This window comes from Furipterus horrens, unplaced genomic scaffold (genome assembly GCF_987537825.1).
Source record: "Furipterus horrens unplaced genomic scaffold, mFurHor1.1.pri manual_scaffold_10, whole genome shotgun sequence".
In the NCBI taxonomy this organism is placed as follows: domain Eukaryota; kingdom Metazoa; phylum Chordata; class Mammalia; order Chiroptera; family Furipteridae; genus Furipterus; species Furipterus horrens.
The window spans coordinates 35,402,998-35,426,282 of record NW_028327180.1 but is presented as its reverse complement, the minus strand read 5'-3'; the positions used below and the strand labels follow the sequence as shown (position 1 = coordinate 35,426,282).

The 23,285-nt window shown below is 34.5% G+C and overlaps 1 protein-coding gene and 1 pseudogene across 3 annotated transcripts in view; one reads left to right on the top strand and one right to left on the bottom strand.

Annotated features, from left to right (window-relative positions):
- Positions 1-23,285, top strand: part of FZD3 (frizzled class receptor 3) — a 71,805-nt gene that overhangs the window by 29,413 nt on the left and 19,107 nt on the right. For 2 of the 3 annotated variants that reach the window (XM_090288323.1, XM_090288322.1), the window contains 2 exons: positions 3,213-3,409; positions 8,919-9,936. In XM_090288323.1, coding sequence (XP_090144449.1) covers positions 3,213-3,409; positions 8,919-9,936 — 1,215 coding nt within the window. Of the gene's footprint in view, positions 1-3,212; positions 3,410-8,918; positions 9,937-23,285 lie in introns of those variants that run through there. The other variant, XM_090288324.1, reaches the window with a different exon arrangement.
- LOC149999490 (large ribosomal subunit protein uL18 pseudogene) lies at positions 288-1,266 on the bottom strand (annotated as a pseudogene).

The following is a 23,285-nucleotide window of genomic DNA, read 5'->3' as shown; positions in this document are numbered from 1 at the left end:
TTTAATACAGAAAAGCTTTTGATTTTGAATTTGATTTTTTATGAAGTCCAGTTTATCTATTTTTTTCTTTTTGTTTTGGTGTCATATCTAAGCACCAAATCCAGGGTCATGAAGGTTTACTCCTGTGTTTTCTTCTATAAGTTTCATAGATTTTGCTTTTATATTTAGGCCTTTGGTGCATTTTGAGTTAATTTTCGTATGGTGTAAGGCGAGGGTCCAACTTTATTCTTTTTTTTTTTTTTTTTACTTGTTGAGTAAGTTTATTATCTCTATCTGAAAAATCTTCATAGAAAATTGTGGTTTGGTTTATTAGCTCTCAGCAGCCCGTTCCTGATCTCGGGAGGAAGCTTGCTTTCTTCTGAGCTACCTGATCTTTCTTCTGGGCAAGGGGCATTTTGGGACGATTCCACCTCTTCTTTTTTACCTCTCTCTTTGGCTTCTTCTCATAGACTGGATTCTCTCGTATAGCAGCATGAGCTTTCTTATACATATCCTCCATCATGACTGGAGTTAAGCTGTTGTTTATGTATTGAGAGAATTGTTTCTTGTAAGCATCTTCATCTTCTTCCATTAGGTAACGCATATAATCTGCGACATTCTGACCCATGATGTGCTTCTGATGTACTTCTGCATTGAATTCTTTGCTTTCTGAATCATAACCAGGGAATTGTTTGGTACTGTGAGGGATAGACAAGCCTCCATCCACAGCTCCTTTCAGGGCTCCAAAAACTTTATTTCCAGTAGTAGTTCTGGCAAGCCCTGCATCCAAATAGCAGGTGAAGGCACCAGGTTGACCATCAATGCTTTCCACATTGTATTCATCTCCAGTCACCTCCACTTGGCCTTCATAGATCTTGTCCATGCCAAACCTATTGAAAAGCCTGCGGGCCAGCAGCAGGCCAGTACAATATGCTGCAGCGTAATTTGTCAGGCCAACCTTCACACCATACTTTGGGAGTTCATGAGCATAAGCTGCACAAACTATCATATCTCCTTCTATACGAGCATAAGCAATCTGACAAATGATATCTCTGTTGGTTACACGAACTATCATCCTGTATTTGGGTGTATTGTACTTATTTTTATCCTGGATTACCAAGCGTTTCCGGGCATAGTAATCAGTTTTACCCTCTCGTCGTCTTCTAAATTTCATTTGGTATCTCTTGAAGTAGGCCTTATTTTTAACAACTTTCAAAAACCCCATCCTGCGGATAAGAGACCCACGGCCGCGGCTCGCCACAGACCTGCAGGCCCAGCACAGCCCCGGTGGGACCAACTTTATTCTTTTGCATGTGACTTTTGTCTGTAGCCTCCCAAGACCACTGAAGCTCTCACGGTCTCTCAGGTTTTTAGCATCAGCCTAGGCAAAACTTGATTCTTACTTAGCCTCTTGCCTTATGCCCAGACTCGACAAATGCCTTCTTGGAAATGTGGCTGCACTAATCAGGCCACCTCACCATGCTTCCTTGCTCTCTGGATTCTTGGTCTCTAGTTATTTTCTTTTGATAGTTCTCCAGTAGCTTTAAAAAGATTTTTTTTAAATTGTTCGTGATGGAAACATTGGTTTAACACAGACTACCCCTTCATACCTGGAAGTGACAGTAACATATAGTTTATCAACACAAATAGTTTATTGTTATTTAATATATTGGTTATCACATCCATTATACAGTTAACTTCTCTGACATCAGTTTCTTTAAGCAACTCTTGCTTTTCTGACTGCATTGTGTATAGGAGATGTCTGGAAAATATATGAGGAGGGACCAAAAAACCCTGGATTTACTTATTAAAAATTGTGTATTTATTCTTACATGTTTAAACTTCGGTCACTTTCAAAGTCCTCTCCATTTGATGCAGTAAATCTATCAAGATGTTTTTTTCCACTCCCTAAAATGGTTTTTGAACTCATTAATTTTGATGCTCTTTAGTACTTCTGCCATTTTTTATTTCACCTCTTCTGCATCAGGCAAAACGTTTCCCTTTGAAGACTTTTTTTCATCAGGGAAATAAAGGTGCTTAGGAGCAGGGTGAGATTGGGTGAATAGGGAGGGTGGGGCATGGGGGTCATGCCATTTTTGGTCAAAAACTGCTGAACACTCATCATGGTGTGGGAAATTGCACTTGAAAGTTACCCATCATGAAATGGGCAAATGTGTTGATAGAGTCTTAAAAAAAAATTCAGTGAAGCTGAACACAGGCTCTCACAACAACACCAGCTAGTACACTGATACAGAGGAGTTCCTAGAACATTCACCTAGCCAGGAAAGCCTGTACTACACGGGCCTGCCCTCCAGAAGATAATTCTATTTTTTGGTTGGGTGGGGGGCAGTCCCACCTTGTATATCAGTATAGAAATAAATTGGTTCTTACTCAGTAGGCCTGGTGGTGAGAATATTTGTTATCAATTCAAAATCAGCAATGACTCTGAAACTATTATATAAACAAGTGAAAAAAATATCTGATAGTCAAAAGCCCAGATGTACACTTCTTGAGATATTTGATCTATTCTTGTGGTTATGATAATGACTTTAAATGTGGTTTTATGTTTGGAGCCACTATTTTTTTTCTTTTTGTATTCTTAACATCAGCTTACAGTGTTTATATCATGTGATGTCAGAGTAAGAACTTCTTTTTTTTTAATTTAACATAAAAAGAACAAGAAAATATAAGAAAAGGTGAGAGATCTCTTCCCTACTTCTCATTCTCAAAATAACTACTAGTATAATTACTTCTCTTCCTCCCCTCCTCTTCCCTTTTACTGCTTGTCTTCTCTCCTGCTGATTCATGTTAATTGAAGAAATTTTATAAGTTGAAATACATAAAAAGAAGAATATTAAAATTTCTTATAATCTCATACAAGTAGTAATCACTGTTTTGAGCATTTGGCATATATCTTTTGTATTTTTTTCTGTGTAAAATGAATCATATTACTAGTCATATGCAGCCTTATACCTTCATTAATATCACCTGTAACAATTAAACTATACAAAGAGATTCTGGGATACACCTCAGACTTAACCAAATCAGAATCTTCAGGGGTAGGCCTAAGAAGGTTTGTTTAAAGAAACAAAAAACAAAAAACCTTCAAAAAGTTTTAATAACCTTCAGGAGTTTTTTGAAAACAAAAAAATGAATATTGCAATATTATATATAGAAAACTTTAATTTACATACAACTCTTTCTCTAATGATTTAATTTTAACTTTTTCCTAGCCATTCCACCCTATGGTGAATCTGGATTGTTCTCGGGATTTCCGGCCATTTCTTTGTGCACTCTATGCTCCTATTTGTATGGAATATGGACGGGTCACACTTCCCTGTCGTAGGCTGTGTCAGCGTGCTTACAGCGAGTGTTCAAAGCTTATGGAGATGTTTGGTGTTCCTTGGCCTGAAGATATGGAATGCAGTAGGTGCGAAATCATTCTTTATGGATCATTACTTATGTTGCAGTATATTTAAAAATTACTTGTCTTCTGGTTCATCAATTTTTAAAAGCTTTTTAAAAGTGTATATATTAGTCAATTTTGAACATCTGTTTTATGGCCTCAGAATTATTCATTTCCTTAGAAATTTGGAAGCACTAAATAAAAAAATAGAAAAAGAGAAACATTACTATGAAGTTTTTAAAAGAATTAAATTAAGGAGAACCTAAGACTGAATACTGAATCAGCAGAACAGCTGATTTTTTTTCTTCCTTAAAATTTTTTTCTGGTTATGAAAGTAATGCCATTTATGAAACTTAGAAAATACAGAGAAGAAAGTAATCATTTGTTGCCTCATCATTAAATACATTTAATGATGATTTAATAGGACTTAAATATCATTATGATTTAACTGTGTTAATGATTTAAGTAGTCCTGTTTTTCTGTCATGTATTAATAGACCAGACCCAGAAAATGTCAGATGTTTTTCTAATTATTTACAATATATAGATTGTAAGCATTTTAAAATTGATCTTGGAGAGAGAGAGAGAGAGAGAGAGAGGGAGAGGGAGAAATGAACTTGTCATTCATGTTATTTAACCGTTCATTTGTTGCTTCTTGTATGTGCCCTGACCGGGGATCAAACCCACAGCCTTGGTGTATCAGGACAAGGCTCTAACCAACTGAGCTACTTGGCCAGAGCAATGCTGTATTTTTTATATAGCATTGTGCCTTTTTGTATTCTGAAATATTTCCAAATACAAAATAAGAAGAATATGTATGGCCCTATTACTATCCTGCTTTGTCCAATCATAACATTTTGCAATATTTGCTTCTGAGTTTTTCTTTTTAAGAAATAAAACCCCTAAAAAAAATAAAATAAAACAATACAGATGGAGTTGAAAGTTCCTTTCTTGGTACCTGCCTTGAATTCATTCTTTTCTTTCCTCCCCAGAGATGAAGTAATCATTATGTTAAATTTGTTGTTAATCATTCCTGTTTGTTTTTAATACCCTACTACCTATATACATATCCGTAAATAACATTAAAATTTTTTTACATGTACCTATGTTTATATCTTTAGTTCTGGTTGATTCCCTTTAATTGCTATGTAATGGCCAATTGTATTAATATCCTCTAGTTATTTAGCCATCTCCTAGGGATGGTTGTTTGGGTTATTTTCAGGTTTTTGCTGTTATAAGCAATGCTGAGGTGAACATTCTTTTCTCCTTTGTGTTTAAAATTAATTTTGTTTAGCCTTTGGAGGTAGGTAAAAAGCAGATGTTACTCTCATTTGAAAAATGGAAAAATTTAAGAATAAAACATTAATATCTTGTAGTCAGCTTACTGACATTTTGATTTCTTATCCATTCTCTCCTCAAACACCTAGTAGTGTTTATAGTCCCTCTTTAGAAGTCTGTAAATTTCTTGGTGTTTATGAGAACAGTTATGAATTGAGTGGACCAGAATCCTATTTTATGTTTCTTGTATCTAACTCTCATTGTTCTAGTGGTCTTTTTATGTTAATAGTTTATATACAAGTATAGAAATCTCATTATGACCTTTATTTCTTTATTTGTTTTGTAGGATTACATCTATTTTATGTCCTCACTATTGCCTGGGATTCCCTAACTCTGAAATCTTAAATTCTGGCAAGCTGGTCTTTCATAACAACTTTTTATTCTTTCACATCTCCCATATTTTTGTTTCTACTTACCGTGTCGTTGCTTCATGGACATACCCCCAGACTTTTGGGGTTTTTCCCCCTTGCGATAGAACCCTTTTCAGATCTAACTTAATTTCCTTACTTAGCTTAAGGTTTGTGGTCCATCGCTTGAAATAACACTTTTGCTAGCAATTTCAGTTTATTCCTTCCACTGTACTTGTTTAAATCCCCAACTGGATTGATTCAACCAATTTCTTATAAATTACCTATACTATTATATAATGATTCAAACCATAGCAATTCTATTTGCTGTTTGTCTTTGGTCAATTTTTAATTTGAACAACAGGGAAATTTATGTTCATTCCCCTTAACACCTATGCCAAATCTATTTAACTCAATGTTAAACCCATATTTCACTTTTATTCTATATTTGACCCTTATTCCCCTCAATCTCAGCCTGTCCCTTCCTGAAAATCAGGCCATCATATGTAAACCATTATGGTCTGCTATATCTCAAACCAATCCTTCTCAGTTTTCTTTCTTGGATCCTCTTCTTCTTTCTGACATTTAAATACTGGTACTTCTCAGAGTTCTATTCCTATTCTCTTTGATTCTACATGCTTTCCTCAGATAATAACATCTTACTGATTTTAGCCTCTTATTCATATACCAGTGACTTCTGAATCTAAATCTGTAGCCTTGACATCTTCTTACAAAGCTCCAAATCTCCATATCCAGAAGCCATTGGAAAATCCTAGCTTGAATTTGTCTCAGATACCTCAATTTCAACATGTCTAAATTTTTTTTTATTCCTTGATTATTTTTGTTTTGTTCCCTTGGAGGTCATCTTCCTCCTTCATTGTCATTAGCTTCCATATTCAATCAGTTATAAATCCTGTTGCTTTTATCTAACTAATTTCATAGCTATTGCACTCTTTTCTTTTTAAAATTCTTATTTATTGATTTTAGAGAGAGAGGAAGGGAGAAACAATGATTTGCTATTCCATTTATTTATGCATTCATTGGTTGGTTGTTGTATATGCTCTGAGCAGGATCAAACCCACAATCTTAGAAGTATCAGGATGACACTCTAACCAGCTGAGCTACCTGGCCAGGGCTATAGCTGTCACATTCTCACTGCCTTATGTGGTTTTTAGTTTTGGCTCAACTGGTATCTTTTCCCCTGTTTTTGCCCAGCTCAAATCTGTTTTCCACGCTGCTAGTCATCTTTTAATTACTTGGGTTAGGGCTACATGAATATATTTATTCAACAATCATTAATTCAACAAATATTAATTGGATGTGTTCTATGTGCTGGACACTATTCTATGTTAAAGACAAGCAGTGAACAAAATGTCTATTCTTATGGAATTAAAGTTCTACTGGTGGGAGATAACAAATAGATAATGTCAGATGGTAATGAATGCTATTAACAAAGAGTGGAGTTAGGTGATAGTGATACAATAGAGGGAAGCAGAAGGAGTCTGTTTTCTGTGGAGACATGGGGGAAGGCCTTTTTGATAAGGAGGCATTAAACATGAACCTAAGTAAAGTGAGAGAACAAATAATACAGATATTTAGTGAAGAAAGTGCAGGCTGAGGAAACAGAGCAGCAAGTTCAAAGGTTCTGATGTGGAAGCATCCTTGGTATAGTCAAAGTACAACAAGACCAAAGGGGCTAGAGCCAAGTGAGTGAGGGAGAATAGAAAGATTAAATAAGATCAGAAAAGTACTGTGGGCAGGGGGAGTTTTGTAGCTCTGGTATGGAATTTGTATTTGACTGAGCGAGAAGGGAAGCAAGCCATCAGGATTTTGAGCAGAAGGGATATGATCATGAGCACAGGAGAGGCTGCTGTGTGGAAGTGGAGATCAACAATTGGAAGCCACTCCCAAAAGTCCAGGAAAGAGGTACTGATGTTTCAAATTGGGGGGCAGCAGTGGAGAAAAAGAGAAGTGCCCTGATTCTGGATATATCACAAAGTAGGATGACAAGATGTGCTGGTAGATTCTGAGGTGTAAATGAGAGAGAAGGGATTTCAAAGATGACCCCAAGGTTTTTGGCCTGAGCAGCTAGAAGAATGGAATTACCACTTGGGAGATGGAGAAATCTAAGGAGTGAAAATCAAGAGTTTGGTTTTGGAAGGGTTCAAGAGTGAAGGGGTATGTTGAATTGGCATTTGGATATACAAATACATCTGTAAAAATATATAGTATTCCTTTGCATGGTTTAAAATCTTATGTCATTTATATATACATGCATGCACACACAGAGAGAGACACACATAAACATATATTTCTGCAACATGCTTACTTCTTCAACCTCATCTCTTGTCACAAGTCTTGCACACCTCATGCTCCAGCAATAAGCACCCTGTTCAGACCTCTATGCTTTGCTTGCATTTCTTGCAAGAGTACTGTTTGGCGTACTTCAGTACTGGCAAATACTGATTCAAAATTCTATGGGACTTGCTCTATGAAGTCTTTTATATCCTCTGCCCCTGAAATAATGAATCCTTCTCTATATCAGTTTATACTTTATATACATTTTGATTGCTTCATGTATCACACTGCTGTATTTTATGTTGTCTTTACAAGTATGTGTCTCCTTTTAGACTCAAGGACAGAGATCCTGGTTTGTTTGTTTGTTTGTCTCTATGTTTAACGTCTGGCATACTGCAGAATTCCAATAAATGCCTGAATGCAATAAGTTTCTGTCTTTTGGCTTTATAATTCCAAACCCTGTGAAGAAAATGGTTTGTATGGGAAAATAAAAGTTTAATCCACTATAACACAAGGTTATGCATGCATGTGGCAAACAATATCAATGATAGTTTCTTGGAAACTATTTGATGCACATAAACTAGTAAACATTTAGCTAGTGGGCATCTGAAGGCTTAGAAACTTACTGGAAAGAAACTTGAAGCTGTAGGAAATTTATGAGAATGGTGCCCTTAGTCATGTAAGTGTGTCTGCAACACAACTCTGTTTCCTTTGTCATGAGGCTCTGATACTTTCTCAAGTCTGTGGATCTGGAAAATTGTTAAAAATGGACATTTCTTGGGCCCTAACACAGGTATACTGAGATATGATTTGTGATGGTGGGGACCAAGAATTTACACTTCAAAAGGACCTTAAGTTTTCTCATGTACTTTAAAGTTTGAGAGTAACTGAATTAGAGAATGCAATGGATTGGAGAGAAATTAGGGATGGGAGGAAAGAACTAGTTGACATTAGAGACCTTAGAAGGCCTTTAATTAACGAATATGATAAGCAGAGAGTGACTGTAAAATGGGAAGGAAAAAAACTAAAAACTAAGCCATTTGTAAGGATTTTTAATGCTAATTAACTCAAAATACCTTGGGCCATGCATTTAGGGAATACTTTTAACTCATGCTTAATAAGTTCTATTTGGATCTAGAGTAAATTGAAGATTGTACTATAGTTAGAAAAAACTAACTTTTAGCTTCTGTTGGAGCTATATATTTGTATTTATTTCTTTAACATATATATATATATATTTATATTGTGTGTCCTAAATAGTTTATATATATTCTTTTTTGATGGCTGTGCTTGACTGTTTTAGAAAAATTACTGTTTTAAAAACCAAAACAAACAAGTATAAAACGTTAACATTTTTGGTCAACTATGGAAAATCAAGTTGTATTACCTACACAGAAGATATCACCGTATACTTTATTTCTACTTATTGTAATATACTGTAAGGACATAAGAATAAATAGTACAGTCACAGGTGCTAAATTTGGAAATCCAAATTGTTAGGTGGCAGTAGATTCCCAGTAGGTAAAATGGTTCTCATTTTGTATTTTTTAGGTTCCCAGATTGTGACGAGCCATACCCTCGACTTGTGGATCTGAATTTAGCTGGAGATCCTACTGAAGGAGCCCCAGTGGCAGTGCAGAGGGACTATGGTTTTTGGTGTCCCCGAGAGTTGAAAATTGATCCTGACCTTGGTTATTCTTTTTTGCACGTGCGTGATTGTTCACCTCCTTGTCCAAATATGTACTTTAGGAGAGAAGAACTTTCATTTGCTCGATATTTCATAGGATTGATTTCAATCATTTGCCTCTCTGCCACGTTGTTTACTTTTTTAACTTTTTTGATTGATGTCACAAGATTCCGTTATCCTGAAAGACCTATTATATTTTATGCAGTCTGCTACATGATGGTATCATTAATTTTCTTCATTGGGTTTTTGCTCGAGGACCGAGTAGCCTGCAATGCATCTAGCCCTGCACAGTATAAGGCTTCCACAGTAACACAAGGATCTCATAATAAAGCTTGTACCATGCTTTTTATGGTACTTTATTTTTTTACTATGGCTGGCAGCGTTTGGTGGGTAATTCTTACCATCACATGGTTCTTGGCAGCGGTACCAAAGTGGGGTAGTGAAGCTATTGAGAAGAAAGCATTGCTGTTTCACGCCAGTGCATGGGGCATTCCTGGAACTCTAACTATCATCCTTTTAGCGATGAATAAAATTGAAGGTGACAATATCAGTGGCGTGTGTTTTGTTGGCCTCTACGATGTTGATGCATTGAGATATTTTGTTCTTGCACCCCTCTGCCTGTATGTGGTGGTTGGGGTTTCACTCCTCTTAGCTGGCATTATATCACTAAACAGAGTTCGAATTGAGATTCCATTAGAAAAGGAGAACCAAGATAAATTGGTGAAGTTTATGATCCGGATTGGTGTTTTCAGCATTCTTTATCTCGTACCACTCTTGGTTGTAATTGGATGCTACTTTTATGAGCAAGCTTACCGTGGCATCTGGGAAACAACATGGATACAAGAACGCTGCAGAGAATATCACATTCCATGCCCATATCAGGTAAGGGAAACCTTGTTCTAAATTTCAGAATGTGTAATAGTGAAAAGAGGGCATATTACTATAAAGAGCTAATCTTGGCTGGGTTTTTAAAAAACTCTTCATCAACCTGCAACTTGTACATTAAATTTTTAAAGTGAAGATAATGGACAAAATATATTGGAGTAAGAATGTCATATGTATGTTTCTATAAACATCTTCCTTTTAAATACAACTTTTACAAGTTGTAGCTATGGGCTTTTAAGCAATTTACTCCTGTTATCACAAAACAGTTGCTTGTTGACACTTTAAAAGTCTGCAGGTTTGAGGGGAAGAGCACTTTACCAACTAATAAAAAGGCACTGTCTTTTTGTGGAAATCTTTACTGATATTCAGAATAGGAATTAATAGTTTTAACAGTTTTGCAAAGTAATAGATGCAGTTGTACAAACTGGTTCATCTCTTAATTGCTCTTGGTTTTTCTTTTTTGCATACTGAATATTTTATGGTTTATCTTTTAGTTTTAAAGAGATTAGATCATCATAATCATAGAATTGTAGAATTTTAGACCCATAAAGAACTTTAGAGGTCATTTGTTTAGGTTCCTTCTGTAGAATTCTTAAACATCTGTCTCATTTGAGGCTGCTCACACTCATCTGGGATTTAGTCCTAGGAAAGCAGTGGAACAAGGAAAGTAATTCAGAGGAGTTGATGCTAAGTACCTCTCTCATCTTAAAACCTTCTCTGGAACTATGCCACTAGCTGTTACCCTCTCTTCTTCCTTTTAAGACAAGTGTTCTTGAGAGAGTTGTCTCCTGTTCATCATGTTCCAGGTTTCCTGTTCTCAGAAATGCACCAACCACCCTTTCATCCACCCCAACCCTTATGTTTCTCTAATACCTTTTAAATGTCTTTCTTAGAGTACTTATGTATTATAGGTAACTTTTACTTGTATACTTCTCCTACTAGATGACGAACTCTTTGAAAGCAAGAACTTCTTTTTCATATTTCCATACTTTGAATGCATATTCTGTAGGTTAGTGGATGGTAGCATTGAAAATGCTGGTGTATAGATTGAGAAGAGACATAAGAAATGGTAACAGTGGTACTGGGGACAGGGAGTGTTTGATTAGCACATAGTCAAAGCTCATAAATATTTGACTACTAAAAATGCCAATTCCCCTTTTACTTTGTGGTATAAATGGTCCTATACAAAATTACATTTTTATTATTGTATAAGTATTAGGTACTGGCTTTTAAAAAATAAACCAACTGATAACGAAGAGACCTGAAAAAATGAATAATTGAAATTGTATTAAATTTCTTAACTGAATTACTTATTAAAAACTCTTAATATGAACTTTCAAAACTGAAGATAAGTAATCAAATTTTGCCTTTAATGAAAGAGAAAGAGGTGCTTGAATTACATCATATGCTTCCCCATATAAATTTTCTAGGATTCCTAATATATATTACCTCAGGGCTATCGAAGAAATGATGTTTAAGTATGAAATAATGACCTGAAAGATACCAAACCTCACACCTGTAAATTAGTAAGTTAAAGTAGTTGGGATGCTGCTATTTTCAAGACATTCCTAGAATTCTTTTAGTATCTTTAGAACTAGTTTAAGCTACACAGAAGTGGGTGTATGTGTACATGTGTGTGCACATGCATTCTGTTACAGTCATGGGTTAAAAGTATTTTTCCAAAATACTAAAAAGAACAGAGAATGATATAATAACAGATACATAGTTATTAAGCTGTAAAGCCTGGAGCAGGAATCCTGGCTTCTTATGTTACTTTAATTATTTACTGGCTTTGTAAACTAAAACTAACTTCACCCCTCTCTTCAGTTCCTCATCTGTAAAATGAATAATAGAATTTAATAGGAATAGTATTGGATATAAATAGTAATAGAATCTACCTCCTTGGGTTGTTTTTAGGAACATACATGCAGACATTTAAAAGAGTGCCTACTACATAAGGCTGAAATGTTAGCTTTATTATTCTTTTTTGTTGTTGCTGCTCTTGCTATTTACACACACATACCTATATACTTATATTCAGTTTTTGAGATGTATTTATGTTAATACTGTAGTTCCTTTTAAAAAAAATATTCACCCAAGGATATTCTTATTGATTTTATAGAGAGAGATGAAGGGAGGAAGAGAAACACTGATTTGAGAGTCAGATGTATTTTGTATATTCCCAACTGAGGACCAAACCTGCAACCTAGGCATGTTCCCTGATTGGGAATTGAACCATTACCTTTCAAGTTCTGGGGCAGTGCTTCAACCAACTGAGCCACACTGGCCAGAGCAATACTGTAGTTCATTTCTTAACATGTTTCCTTTTAAGGAAGTTTATATTAATATTTTAAATACATAAAAGTATAGAAAATAACAAACACCCATGTACTCACAACCCAGCTATTGTGAAATCTTAACATTGTATTTTATCTATCTGGCTGGCTGGCTATCGCAGTTGATGAACCCCTCTGTTTTCTTTTATATTCCCATTCCTCTTCCTGCTCCCTTGCCAGAGGTAACCCTTCTCATAAATGTGATATTTATCATTCTTCCTAATACTTTATACTGTGGCTAAATATCTATAAAACTTGCTGTTTTGCATATTTTAAAATTCATATAAGGTAATTCTGTAGCTTGCTTTTTTCATTTACTTTTATGTTTTTAAGAATATAAATGTTTACATGTGTACCACTGATTGTTTTTAACTCTAGTATAGTAGTCTAATGTATAAATATATTGCAACTTATTCACTCATTCTGTTGATGAGCATATAATTTCCAGGTTTTTTGCTATTATAATCCATTTTGCAGTGAGTGTTCTCATAATACCTGTCTTCTTTGCACATGACCAAGAATTTCCATGGGATATATACCAAAAAGTGCAATTGTTGGACTGTAAGATAATAGACATCTTCAACTCTAGTGATTATTTTAATTTCACACTCAATGGAGTATGTTTTTGGTGAGATTGAACATGTTTTCATATGTTTATTGAGTTTTTCTTCTGGGATCTGACTGTTTGTTACTAGGGTTGCTCTGTTAAGTTACTGCCTTTTGTTGTTGCTCTGCAACTTGTTCTTTAACTTGTGTTTTCTTTGCCTTCGGTGCTTTAAAAAATCCTCCGCTGTCTCTGAACTTGTACATGTAGCCTGCCATGTTTTTTCTAGCAGTTTTTAAAATTTGAATTTTTTATTTCTGTCCAATCCCTTGAAATATATTATTGTCTGTGTTATGAATAATATGATTTTATTTTTCCATACGAAGAAGCAGTATGCTTTCTACACCATTTATCAAATAGTCCTTCTGAATTGTTGTGCAACCTCTGTTATATACATATAAGTTTCATTTTTAGGCTCTCTTTTATTTCATTGGTCTATTTGTATAACCCTGTGTCAGTTCCACATTTCCTTACCTTCTTGTTCTTCAAAATTATTTTAACCATTCTTGGCACTTTTCTGTATGAATTTTAGAATCAGTTTATCCATGAAAAACACTATTGGGACTTTCATTGAACTTGTTTTTTATTTTAAATGAATTTGGGGAAAATTGTCATTTTTGTAATACTGAGTTTTAATATCTTTTTATTTTTATATTCATTTATTTGTTCCTAGGTACCTTAAGTTTTTGTTGCAATTGCAAGTGAGATCTTTTCTCTATTATATTTTAAATTGGTTATTGCTAGTGTACAAGAATGCCATTGATTGATTTTTGTGTATTGACCTTATATTGAGCACCCCTGCTAAACTTTTATGAGTTCTAATTGTGTTTAGATTCTCTTAGATATTCTTTGTAGAAATCCTGCTGTCTGCAGATAAGGACAGCTTTGTCTCTTGTTTGCTTTCCAGTTCTTATGCTTTACTTAAGATTTTTGCATCTACAGTATTCCAGAGTTATCCTCAGGGGATAACGTTCCAAGACTCCCAGTGGAGGCTTGAAACCACAGATAGTTCTGAACCCTATGTATACTGTTTTTTCAAAATATACATACCTATGATAAAGTTTAATTTATGAGTTGGTAACAGAAGAGATTAATGATAATAACTAATAATGAAACAGAGCAATTATAACAATTACTCAACTTTTCACTTAAAGGAAGCACTTTACAGCTTCTCTTTGGCATATCCAAATTGCCAGCATCACTACTCTTGCTTTTGGGGATCATTATTAAGTAAAATAAGGGTGACTTGAACACCAGCACTATGATACTGAGACAATCAATCTGATAACCAAGATAGCTACTAAGTGACTAATGGGCAGGTATTGTATACAGTGTGGAGATGGTGGACAGAAGGATGATTCATGTCCTGGGCAGGATGGGACAGGGCAGTGCAAGATTTTATCACACTACTCAGAACAGCGTACCATTTAAAACTTATGAATTGTTTATTTCTGGAACTTTCTATTTAATATTTTCAGATCACTGATAATCGAAACCTCAAAACGTGAAACTGTGGGTAAGGGGAGACTACTGTGTAGTCATGAGTGAGATAGATTGTGATCATTGTTACTTTTCTGTGCTGTCCTTGTCCAGTTTGAGTGTTGAGGTTATAATAGCTTCATAAAGTTTTCCCCCCATTCTCTGAAACAGTTTTCACAATAAATAGGGCTCTCTGCTCTTTGAAAAGGTTGGTATATCCTGTAAAAACTGTGTGTCATAGTATTTTTGAAGTAAGGAGAGAAAAGTTGTAGAAAGCACTAGGTTTTTTAAACTATCATTTCAGTTTCTTTAATCGTAATTGTTTTATTTGGGTCTTTTATTTCTTCTTGAGGCATTTTTGGGACTTAATATTTTTCTAAAAAGTGATTTCATCTTTTCAAATAAGTTGGTATAAAGTTATTCACATTTTTTTTAATTTTGAAAATTGTTACTATTCACTTTTTTGGTTCCTAATGTATGTTCTTTTCTTTTTCACTCTTGATCAGTCTTACTATAGGATTATCTTTTTAATTCAGTTATTTCTGTTTTTACTTTTATTTCTACTGCTTTTCTTTAGAATTACAGTTGGCCCTTGAACAATGTGGATGTTAGGAGTGCCAACCCCCATGCAGTCGAAAATCTGCATATGACTTTTGACTTCCTCAAAACTTATTATAGTTGTCTCTTGACATCCACAGGGAATTGTTTGCAGGATGCCTATAGGTACCAAAATCCATGATACTCAAGTCCCTTTTTTAAAATGGCATAGAACGATACATACATACAGTCAGTAGCTGGTCGATCCCACAGTTGCAAAACCTGGGGATACAGAAGACTGACTGTATTTATTGTAAAAAATCTGCACATAAGTGGACTCATGCAGTTCGAACCTGTGTTGTTCAGTGGTCAATTGTACTTTGTTTTTCTGAATTCTTAAAAATTCATCTCATGCATTGTGAATATTTCCTGATTTTTGAAATGCATTTATTACTCATTTCAAGTTTAACCAAAAAAAAACCCCGTTATTAACCGTGTTGTCACTCATTCACTTTTCTATACTGGCTCCGAACAACTAACTAACTTTCCTTTTTATTAATTCAGGTTGGGAATTTCTCGCCTTTCTTCCTTCATAGAAAAGTTTTCCTAATCCTCATGTAAGGGGATGTTTTTCACACTAACACCTCATAGGTTAATACTCAAATACATGCATTTTTTTAATTCTCTGCAGTATTTTTCTTTCCTGGAATTAGTGTTAACTTTTTTCTTCAGCATAGTGCTTCAGAGGCTGTTCTGGAAGATTAGTTGGAAATACGCTTAAAGCTTTATTCTTTGTGTGAATGCCATGAAGTCCCTTGTACTCCTGCTTTTCAATCTTAAGTAAAAGATATTGAATTAAAATTGGCTTGTTCAAAAAAGATAAAGTGTTATAAATACGAATTCATTATTTATATAAACTTCGCTGTGGGTAAAATCTGTGATCTTATGTGATACCCACAACAACCTTATGATATAGCGTGCCTTCATTACCTCCACGCTAAAGGGAGGAAGTTGAAGCAGAAATAATGTGGCCCACACAGCGTAACATTAACTCGGGATCAGCAAAGTATAGCCCACTGACAAACTATAGAGCTAGTCACCTGGGTGTTTGCCTTTTTTTTGAACTGTGGTAAAATATCCCCAATAAATAGTAATAAAATTTACCATTTTAACCATTTTTGAGTGTACAGTACTGTGGCACTACATACATTTGTTTTTGTGCAACTATCAGCACCATCATTCTCCAGGAAATTTTCATCTTCCCAAACTGAAACATTACCCATTAATCAACAACTCCCCTTTCCTACCTGTGTTCCAATCTCTTTCTACCTTATGTCTCTGAATTTGATTACAGGCATACCTCAAAGATATTGCAGGTTCATCTACAGACCAGACAGACCACTGCACTAAAGCAAGTATCACAGTAAAGCAAATCACAGGAATTTTTTTGTTTCCCTGTGCATGTAAAAGTTAATGCATACACTATACTGTAGTCTATTAAATGTGCAATAGCATTATGTCTCATGAGAAAATATTTTATTGCTAAAAATGTGAACCATCATATGAGCCTTCAGATAGTCATAATCCTTTGGCTGGTGGAGGATCTTACACATTATCTGTGCAGTGGAATAAAGCAAAGCGCAATAAAATGAGGTATGCATGCCCGTTCTCTAGGCATCTCATTTAAGTGGAATCATACAATATTTGTCCCACTTTGATTTTTTTAATGTTTTACTATTAGTTTTCATTCACAGTCTTACTCAGAAAATACTCATACATACTTGTGAATTGAGTATGAGAGATATTAAATTCCTGTTTGAAGTGATATCCACACATAATTGAAGATTTGCTATCCCTGAGCTTGCCCAAAAGAATACTTAGCAGGATTTGATGATAATTTCTAAATGAGATGTTTTTTTAAATGTATCAAGCAACAATGTTATCCTTAGAGTAGCCTGCTAGGTGATTTAGAGAATAATATTTGAGTATGTTTGCTTAAAACTCAGTGAGGTTGCTTTATAGTCATTTCTTATATTACTGAAGCTTTCAAATTTTTTTTTTACTAAATTATTGGGGTGACATTGGTTAATAAGATCACATAGGCCATCTTCAGTCACCATATATTTGGCCCCCTTCAAATATTTGAAAAAGTCAGTTTGTGAAGCAGTTGCTCACATTGTTTTAAAACACCAGTTGCATTTAATGCAAATGGCATATATTTAAGTCCATAATTTGAAGAAAAATTGGCTTGTATAAAGGACTTAAGAACATTTAAAATAATAGCCTTGCTGTAAATGGAAATTTACTGCCTAGATTTTAAAATACTTTCTACTAACTGATTTTAGCAAGAACACTTTCTCAAAATGTGTATTAAATAATACTTGAAAAAGTAATATTTAAAGCCTGAATCCAGAATTAATTATGAAATATATATAGTCTGAGTTGTCAGAATAATGTCTGTTTTACAGTTTCAAATCAGTAAAGTTTATTCCTAAAGTGCATTTCCATCTGATGTATTATTTAACATAATTAGTAATTTTCCAAGTACTTGGGTTTTTTTTCTTTAAAAGTAATTTCCTCTATTTAGTGCCTTCTAGGAGGCTCAGAGCATTTTATTAAAGAGTTACAAGTCTCAAAGGTTGTTGATATTTCTAAAAAAGCATTTCAATATAACATATTGTTAAAAACATGGGCTTTAAAGGTAGACAGGCTGGGTTTATGTCCTGTCTAACATTCTGATCCTCGGTTTTTCTATGTAAAATGTGGGAAATAATGTTACATTTAGTAATATCTACCTCATGGGTGGCTATGAAGATTAAAGGAGATAATAAATTTAAACTGCTTGTTAGAGTGCCTTTCCCAAAGGAAAATTTCAGTATTCTGTAGCTACAGGTACATACTTCTTGAGGCTTTAAAAAGGGTTATTCCTATATTCTGTACCATAATCATAATTTTTTCTATTAAACATTGATTTTCCAAAGAACACATTTTCTTTCCTAAAATGCCTGTTCATTCTTCTCATCTCTTTCATCCATCTAATGCAATGCTATATATATATATCCCAAGGAATTTTGATACTAGAACCTGTGTTTCGGTATCAAATTTGCATTAGAGTCATTTGTAGAATTCTAAAAAAAAAAACTATTTTTATACAAAAACAAAATATTATTAGTATTCTTTCAGCTGCATAAGGCAACCCATCTGTTGTTTATCTAGTTGATTCAGAAAAATACAAAACTAGCAGAAAAATGTCAAATCTAACTTATGATTTTAGCTTCATTTTCTGATAAGAGTGCTTCTCTTTACCAGGCAATTCCAAAAGAAATCATCATTGTTTATGAAAGGATCATGAGACATTAGGGACAGTGAATATTTCTGTATAAATGTATAGTCCTACTAATCTTTTTCTTCCTGCTACTAATATTTAAAGTGCTAAGTATCCTGCCTGTGACTTCCTAGTCCCAAATTAATTTTTCCTCAGAATTGTTTAGTGTCCATAATAGAGGAAAGGAGTAAGAATTCACTGAAAAAATATTTGAAGTTTCTTAATAGGAAAAATTTATGTTATATAAATATAGAATATTGAAGAAATTTATAGAAAATTATTAATACTGTTATAATGTACAGGTTATAAAATGCTGTCAAATGGCACTTTTGGATAGATATATTAAGGCATACAAATTACTAATATTCTGGACTCTGTTAAACAGAATAGCCTAAGCTGTAAGTTCAATTTAAGTCTTAACTGCAGATATATCTGGTATACAAATGGTTTGCACAGTTTAGGAAACAATTCAATATACCTGACACGATCTATAGCAGGGCACAGAACACTTTGTGTAAATGGTCAAATAGTAAATAATTTAGGCTTTGCCTGCCATATGGTTTTTGTTGCAACTACTCAACTCTGCTGGTATAATACAAACAGCCATAGACAGTATGTAAACAAATGGAATTGTTTCAGTAAATCTTAATTACAAAAACAATTGCAGGAGATTTGGTCTACAGGCTATAGTTTTCCAATCCCTGATCTACAGCAAGCATTATTCTATAATATATCACCTTGGAAAATTCTTTCATAACAACACTTGGTGGCCTATGCCATTTTTCTGTCCCATGAAAATTGTCAGTTTCATTCTCATTACTATTGAGAATTATCATTTTATGCTATTTGCATAATGGTATTAAAAATATTCAGTACAGTCTAGTACTATTATAGTTCTACAATAAGTAAAATAAAAATAAATTCTAGTGCATCACTATAAAAAAGGAGTGCCAATAAATATTTTTTTCCGTTGATTTTTGAAGTCATCACCACACCAACTTAAGGAAATAATTTCAGTAATTTATGGGAATATAAAACAGAAGCAAAATAATATAAGAATTGCAGAAGCTTCTAGTTATTAAGTATTTACTATGCACAAGGTTCTGTACTCAGCAAATTTATATACATCGCCTCATTTCATTTTCACTGTAGCCCAGTAAATTAGATTGTACTCAATTTTACAAATGAGGGAACTGAGTCTCATGATTACACAACTTATCTAACTTAAAACAGTAAGTGATAGCTAGGATATGAATGTCGTTCTGATTCCAAAGCTTATAGTCTTACCATTCCTTTACACCTCCTCTTATACAAAACACACTAGGATGAGTATTTGGGAGATAAAATCTAGTCCTGACTGTATCTCTAACTAGCTCTGTGTCTTTAGTCATTCTATAATTTCTTTATCTCTAAAATTAGGGGATTGGATGAAATAATCTGTAAGGTTCTTCTCAGGTCTAATATGAAATGAATCTAGAAACTTTTCTCTCATAAACCAGTTTTTTCCTTCCTTTATAAAACTCATTAATGTACCATCTGTTTATTATATATCTACCATTATGGCATATTGACAGTTGCTTATGAAGCAAGAGTGAATAAATAAGACATAGCTCCTATCATGAAGGAGTTTATAATCAGATAATTGTGTGACCAAAGTGCAATTATTTTATGAGTTTTTGCTCTTTTTTCTTTAAAAAATATGGAGAACCCTAGTGAAAATATCTTAAAGAATGTGATATTGATTATATTATGGCTAAAAATACAAAGTTGTTTAGTAAGTATACAAAAATTAATTTAGGAGAGTACATTTATTTTTCCAGCACTTTCAATAAGTATTCTTCATAGCCAACAAAGTTAAAGTATATCTTTTTATAAGTTGGGTAGAAAAACTTCCCTGAGGTCCTGAAGTTTGAAAATGACCAGATAATTAATCACTTTCACAATTTCTTAGATGTTTTGCCATCTTTACTGTCAAATAAAATATAGCACGTTGATCCCAAAGGGTAACTATGGAAAACAAAAATAAATAATGTCTTAGAATTACCACCAAATACAACATTGCATGCAAATAGATGTTCCTATGTGAATGTTATAGTATGTTTTGCATATGTGATGGGAAGAGAATGATGGCTACAATCTTGAAACCCTAAATCCTTGACTAGCTGCATACAGTGCTTTTATTTCAAAGAAGATGTGTGTGTGTGTGTGTGTGTGTGTCTGTTTGTCTAGAGGAGTTGCTGTTGCCCCTTTTAACAAGAGAAAGGCCAGATTGCCTGCTCTATAAATTTTTGTCCCAGGTCTACTTCTGGTCTTGGCTTTCTGAGGCTTACCACGTGTGCCATAATTGGAGAAAATGCATGATGATCTGAAAATAACTTCTCCCTAAGGCCTAAAGCTGAGCCTTCACAAGCCACCGTTTTCCATGCCCCTTTCTCCCCAGCTCCTCCCTAATTTAGTAGTCCTTCCAATGGAAGGGACACATTGACAAGAGAAAAAAGAGAAGTAGGATTATTAGAGTTTATCCCAATCCTTTATAGTACTTTTCCTCCTCTGTTGGTACAGTGACTTATTTGTCCTCTCTGAGGACTTCATTTTATTTTGGGCCTAGTTCGAACACCCTTCTGTCAATGGTAGAACCAGGAGGTAAGACTTGAGCACCTTCAGATGTTGGAGAGTGCCATAAACAGGTAACAATTATGCTCAAAATAACTGACTTTTCAAATTAGCTGGCTTGCTAGGTTAGAAGATACTTCCCAGGACCTCTATAAAATAAATAATCTGATGACCAGTACATGTTAAATACTTGGGTTAGAAGGCTTTTTCTGGAATACCTGAATAGTTCTCTTCTTTACCAATAGTTATGTTAATGGTGTTTATTATGTCTATTTTAAATTTATTATGTTAATTCTAAAACCTGTTTATATTAGTAGTATGTGTTACTTCAATATAGAGTCGAATTAAATTTTAGATAAATCACTGAAGTATGGGTTGGAAAATAGAGCATTGTTATCCTCAAAACTAAGTTGATCACTTTGGAAAGACTCAAGCTTTTTTTTATATATATATATAAATTTTTATTGAAGTTAGTATGGACAAGATGAATTGTCAAAGAGTTGGTTGAAAAGATATAAATCTAAGATTTTGTACTTAGATTGCTTTATAAACATTTGAATTCTCTGTTCACTTTAAATAAATAGAAACTGGAAATCATGGATGATGAATAATATTGTAGCATGTAAGAAAAAATTGGAATATTAATCAGCATACCAGCAATCAAAAAGGTCTTGACCTTACATAGATGATTAACTGTTGTAAGTGAAAATAAATGTGGAGACTTTTTTTGGTGATTTTCCTGTTTTAAGTGACCATTTATTTTTTACTGCTAACCTCCTATCTGATCATGTCAAATATGAAACCTTCCATTTTATTTCTTTTGGTGAATGCAAATATCCTACCAGTGACTTCATAAACTGTGCTAAGCTCACTTAGTTCACTAATATTTTGTAAGTTTTCCAGAGAAAGAGCTAAGAAGTTTGTCTCAAAGTAGAATATTAGGAAAATAATAAACTCTATTTCCATTCTGACAATATGACTTCTGACAATGTCTGAAAGCAGCATCAACAATTAAAGTCTGAACCAATAAATCTGGAAAGAACACTCTTTGGGACATCACAGATCCTACATGACTTAGGTGAGATCTCCAAAGAGTGCCCCCATTTCAAAAATAAATATGAATTAGAGCCAGCAATAAGGATCTAGGGCTGGTCCTGAGGGGCTGTCAGGCAGATGGGAGGAGAAGGGTCACCCAAGTGGGTTGCTGTTGGTGGAAATTGAGACTGGGGCCAGCTGGAAAGTTGAGAAAGGGAGCCAGGAACTCCCTTGTGAGCCTGAATTGCCGTGATCATAGGCTGAAGTGTTTACAGGTTAGTTGGAGCTCTTGGCAATCAGCAGAAGCAAATTATTTCTGCAGGATTTCCACTAATTGATTAACCAAAGAACCCACAACATAATGCCACCAGACACATGAGAAAACAAGCCACTATGACTGCGAGTCATTGGACATAAAAACATCAAACTTAGATCAGAACTGCAGACACTGAAATTTTCAGTTACTGAATAATATATAAGTATGTAATACTTGGAAGTAACAGTTACAAAGATTACTAGTCTACAAGATATAACTTGGAATAAAAGGTTTTTTAAAAATTACATATCCAGAAACATAATTTTTGAAATAGAGACTCAATTGATGGGCTTTTAAAATATAAAACAGTTTAGACTGATGTTCGAAGAGAAATTTAATGAATTAGTATATGTAGGTGAAAATAGTTACCCAGAATGCAGCAAAAGAGACTAAGAAAATAGAAGGTGATGTTAAGAATAATAGGGACCAGAATGAGAAGCCCTAATAGGAGTATAGAGTCCCAGGATGGGGTTTTAGGAGAAGAGAATTGAGAGAATGTAGGAGAGACAATATTTAAAGAGATAATCACTGCAGATTTTCCAAAACTGCTGAACACATGAACCTGCAGATCAAGGAGGCACTATATACCCCTAGCAGGATAAATTTGGAAAAACCCACACTTGGGTGAGACTGAAGAATGCCAAGGACAGAAATCTTGAAAGTGGTCTCAAAGAAAGGACAGATCATCTGAAGAAGACCAACAGTTAAAATGACAGCAGAGTCCTCAACAACAATGGAAGCCAGGAGACAGTATATTATTATTTTTAAAATCATGAGAGAGAAAAAATCTTTTCAACCAGAAATGTGTACCTTGTGAAACTTGTACCTTGTGAAACTTGTGGTAGACGTGAAGAGGCACTGCCAGTTCTCCTTCAAAGAAAGACTTCCTACTCAGCGGCAGGCGCGGTCAGCAGACACCCTGCAGCCACAGAGAGCTGCCTTATCTGAGGTCATGTCCTTCCTGGGGCTGCCTGCAATGGGTGATTATTAGGTGGCCTGACAGGGCAGGTCACCTTCCTCCTCTGCTAATCCTGTTTCCACTCCATTTCCTTCACAGATACTATCCCCCAATAAACATCTTGCACCCCAGACTTCATCTCT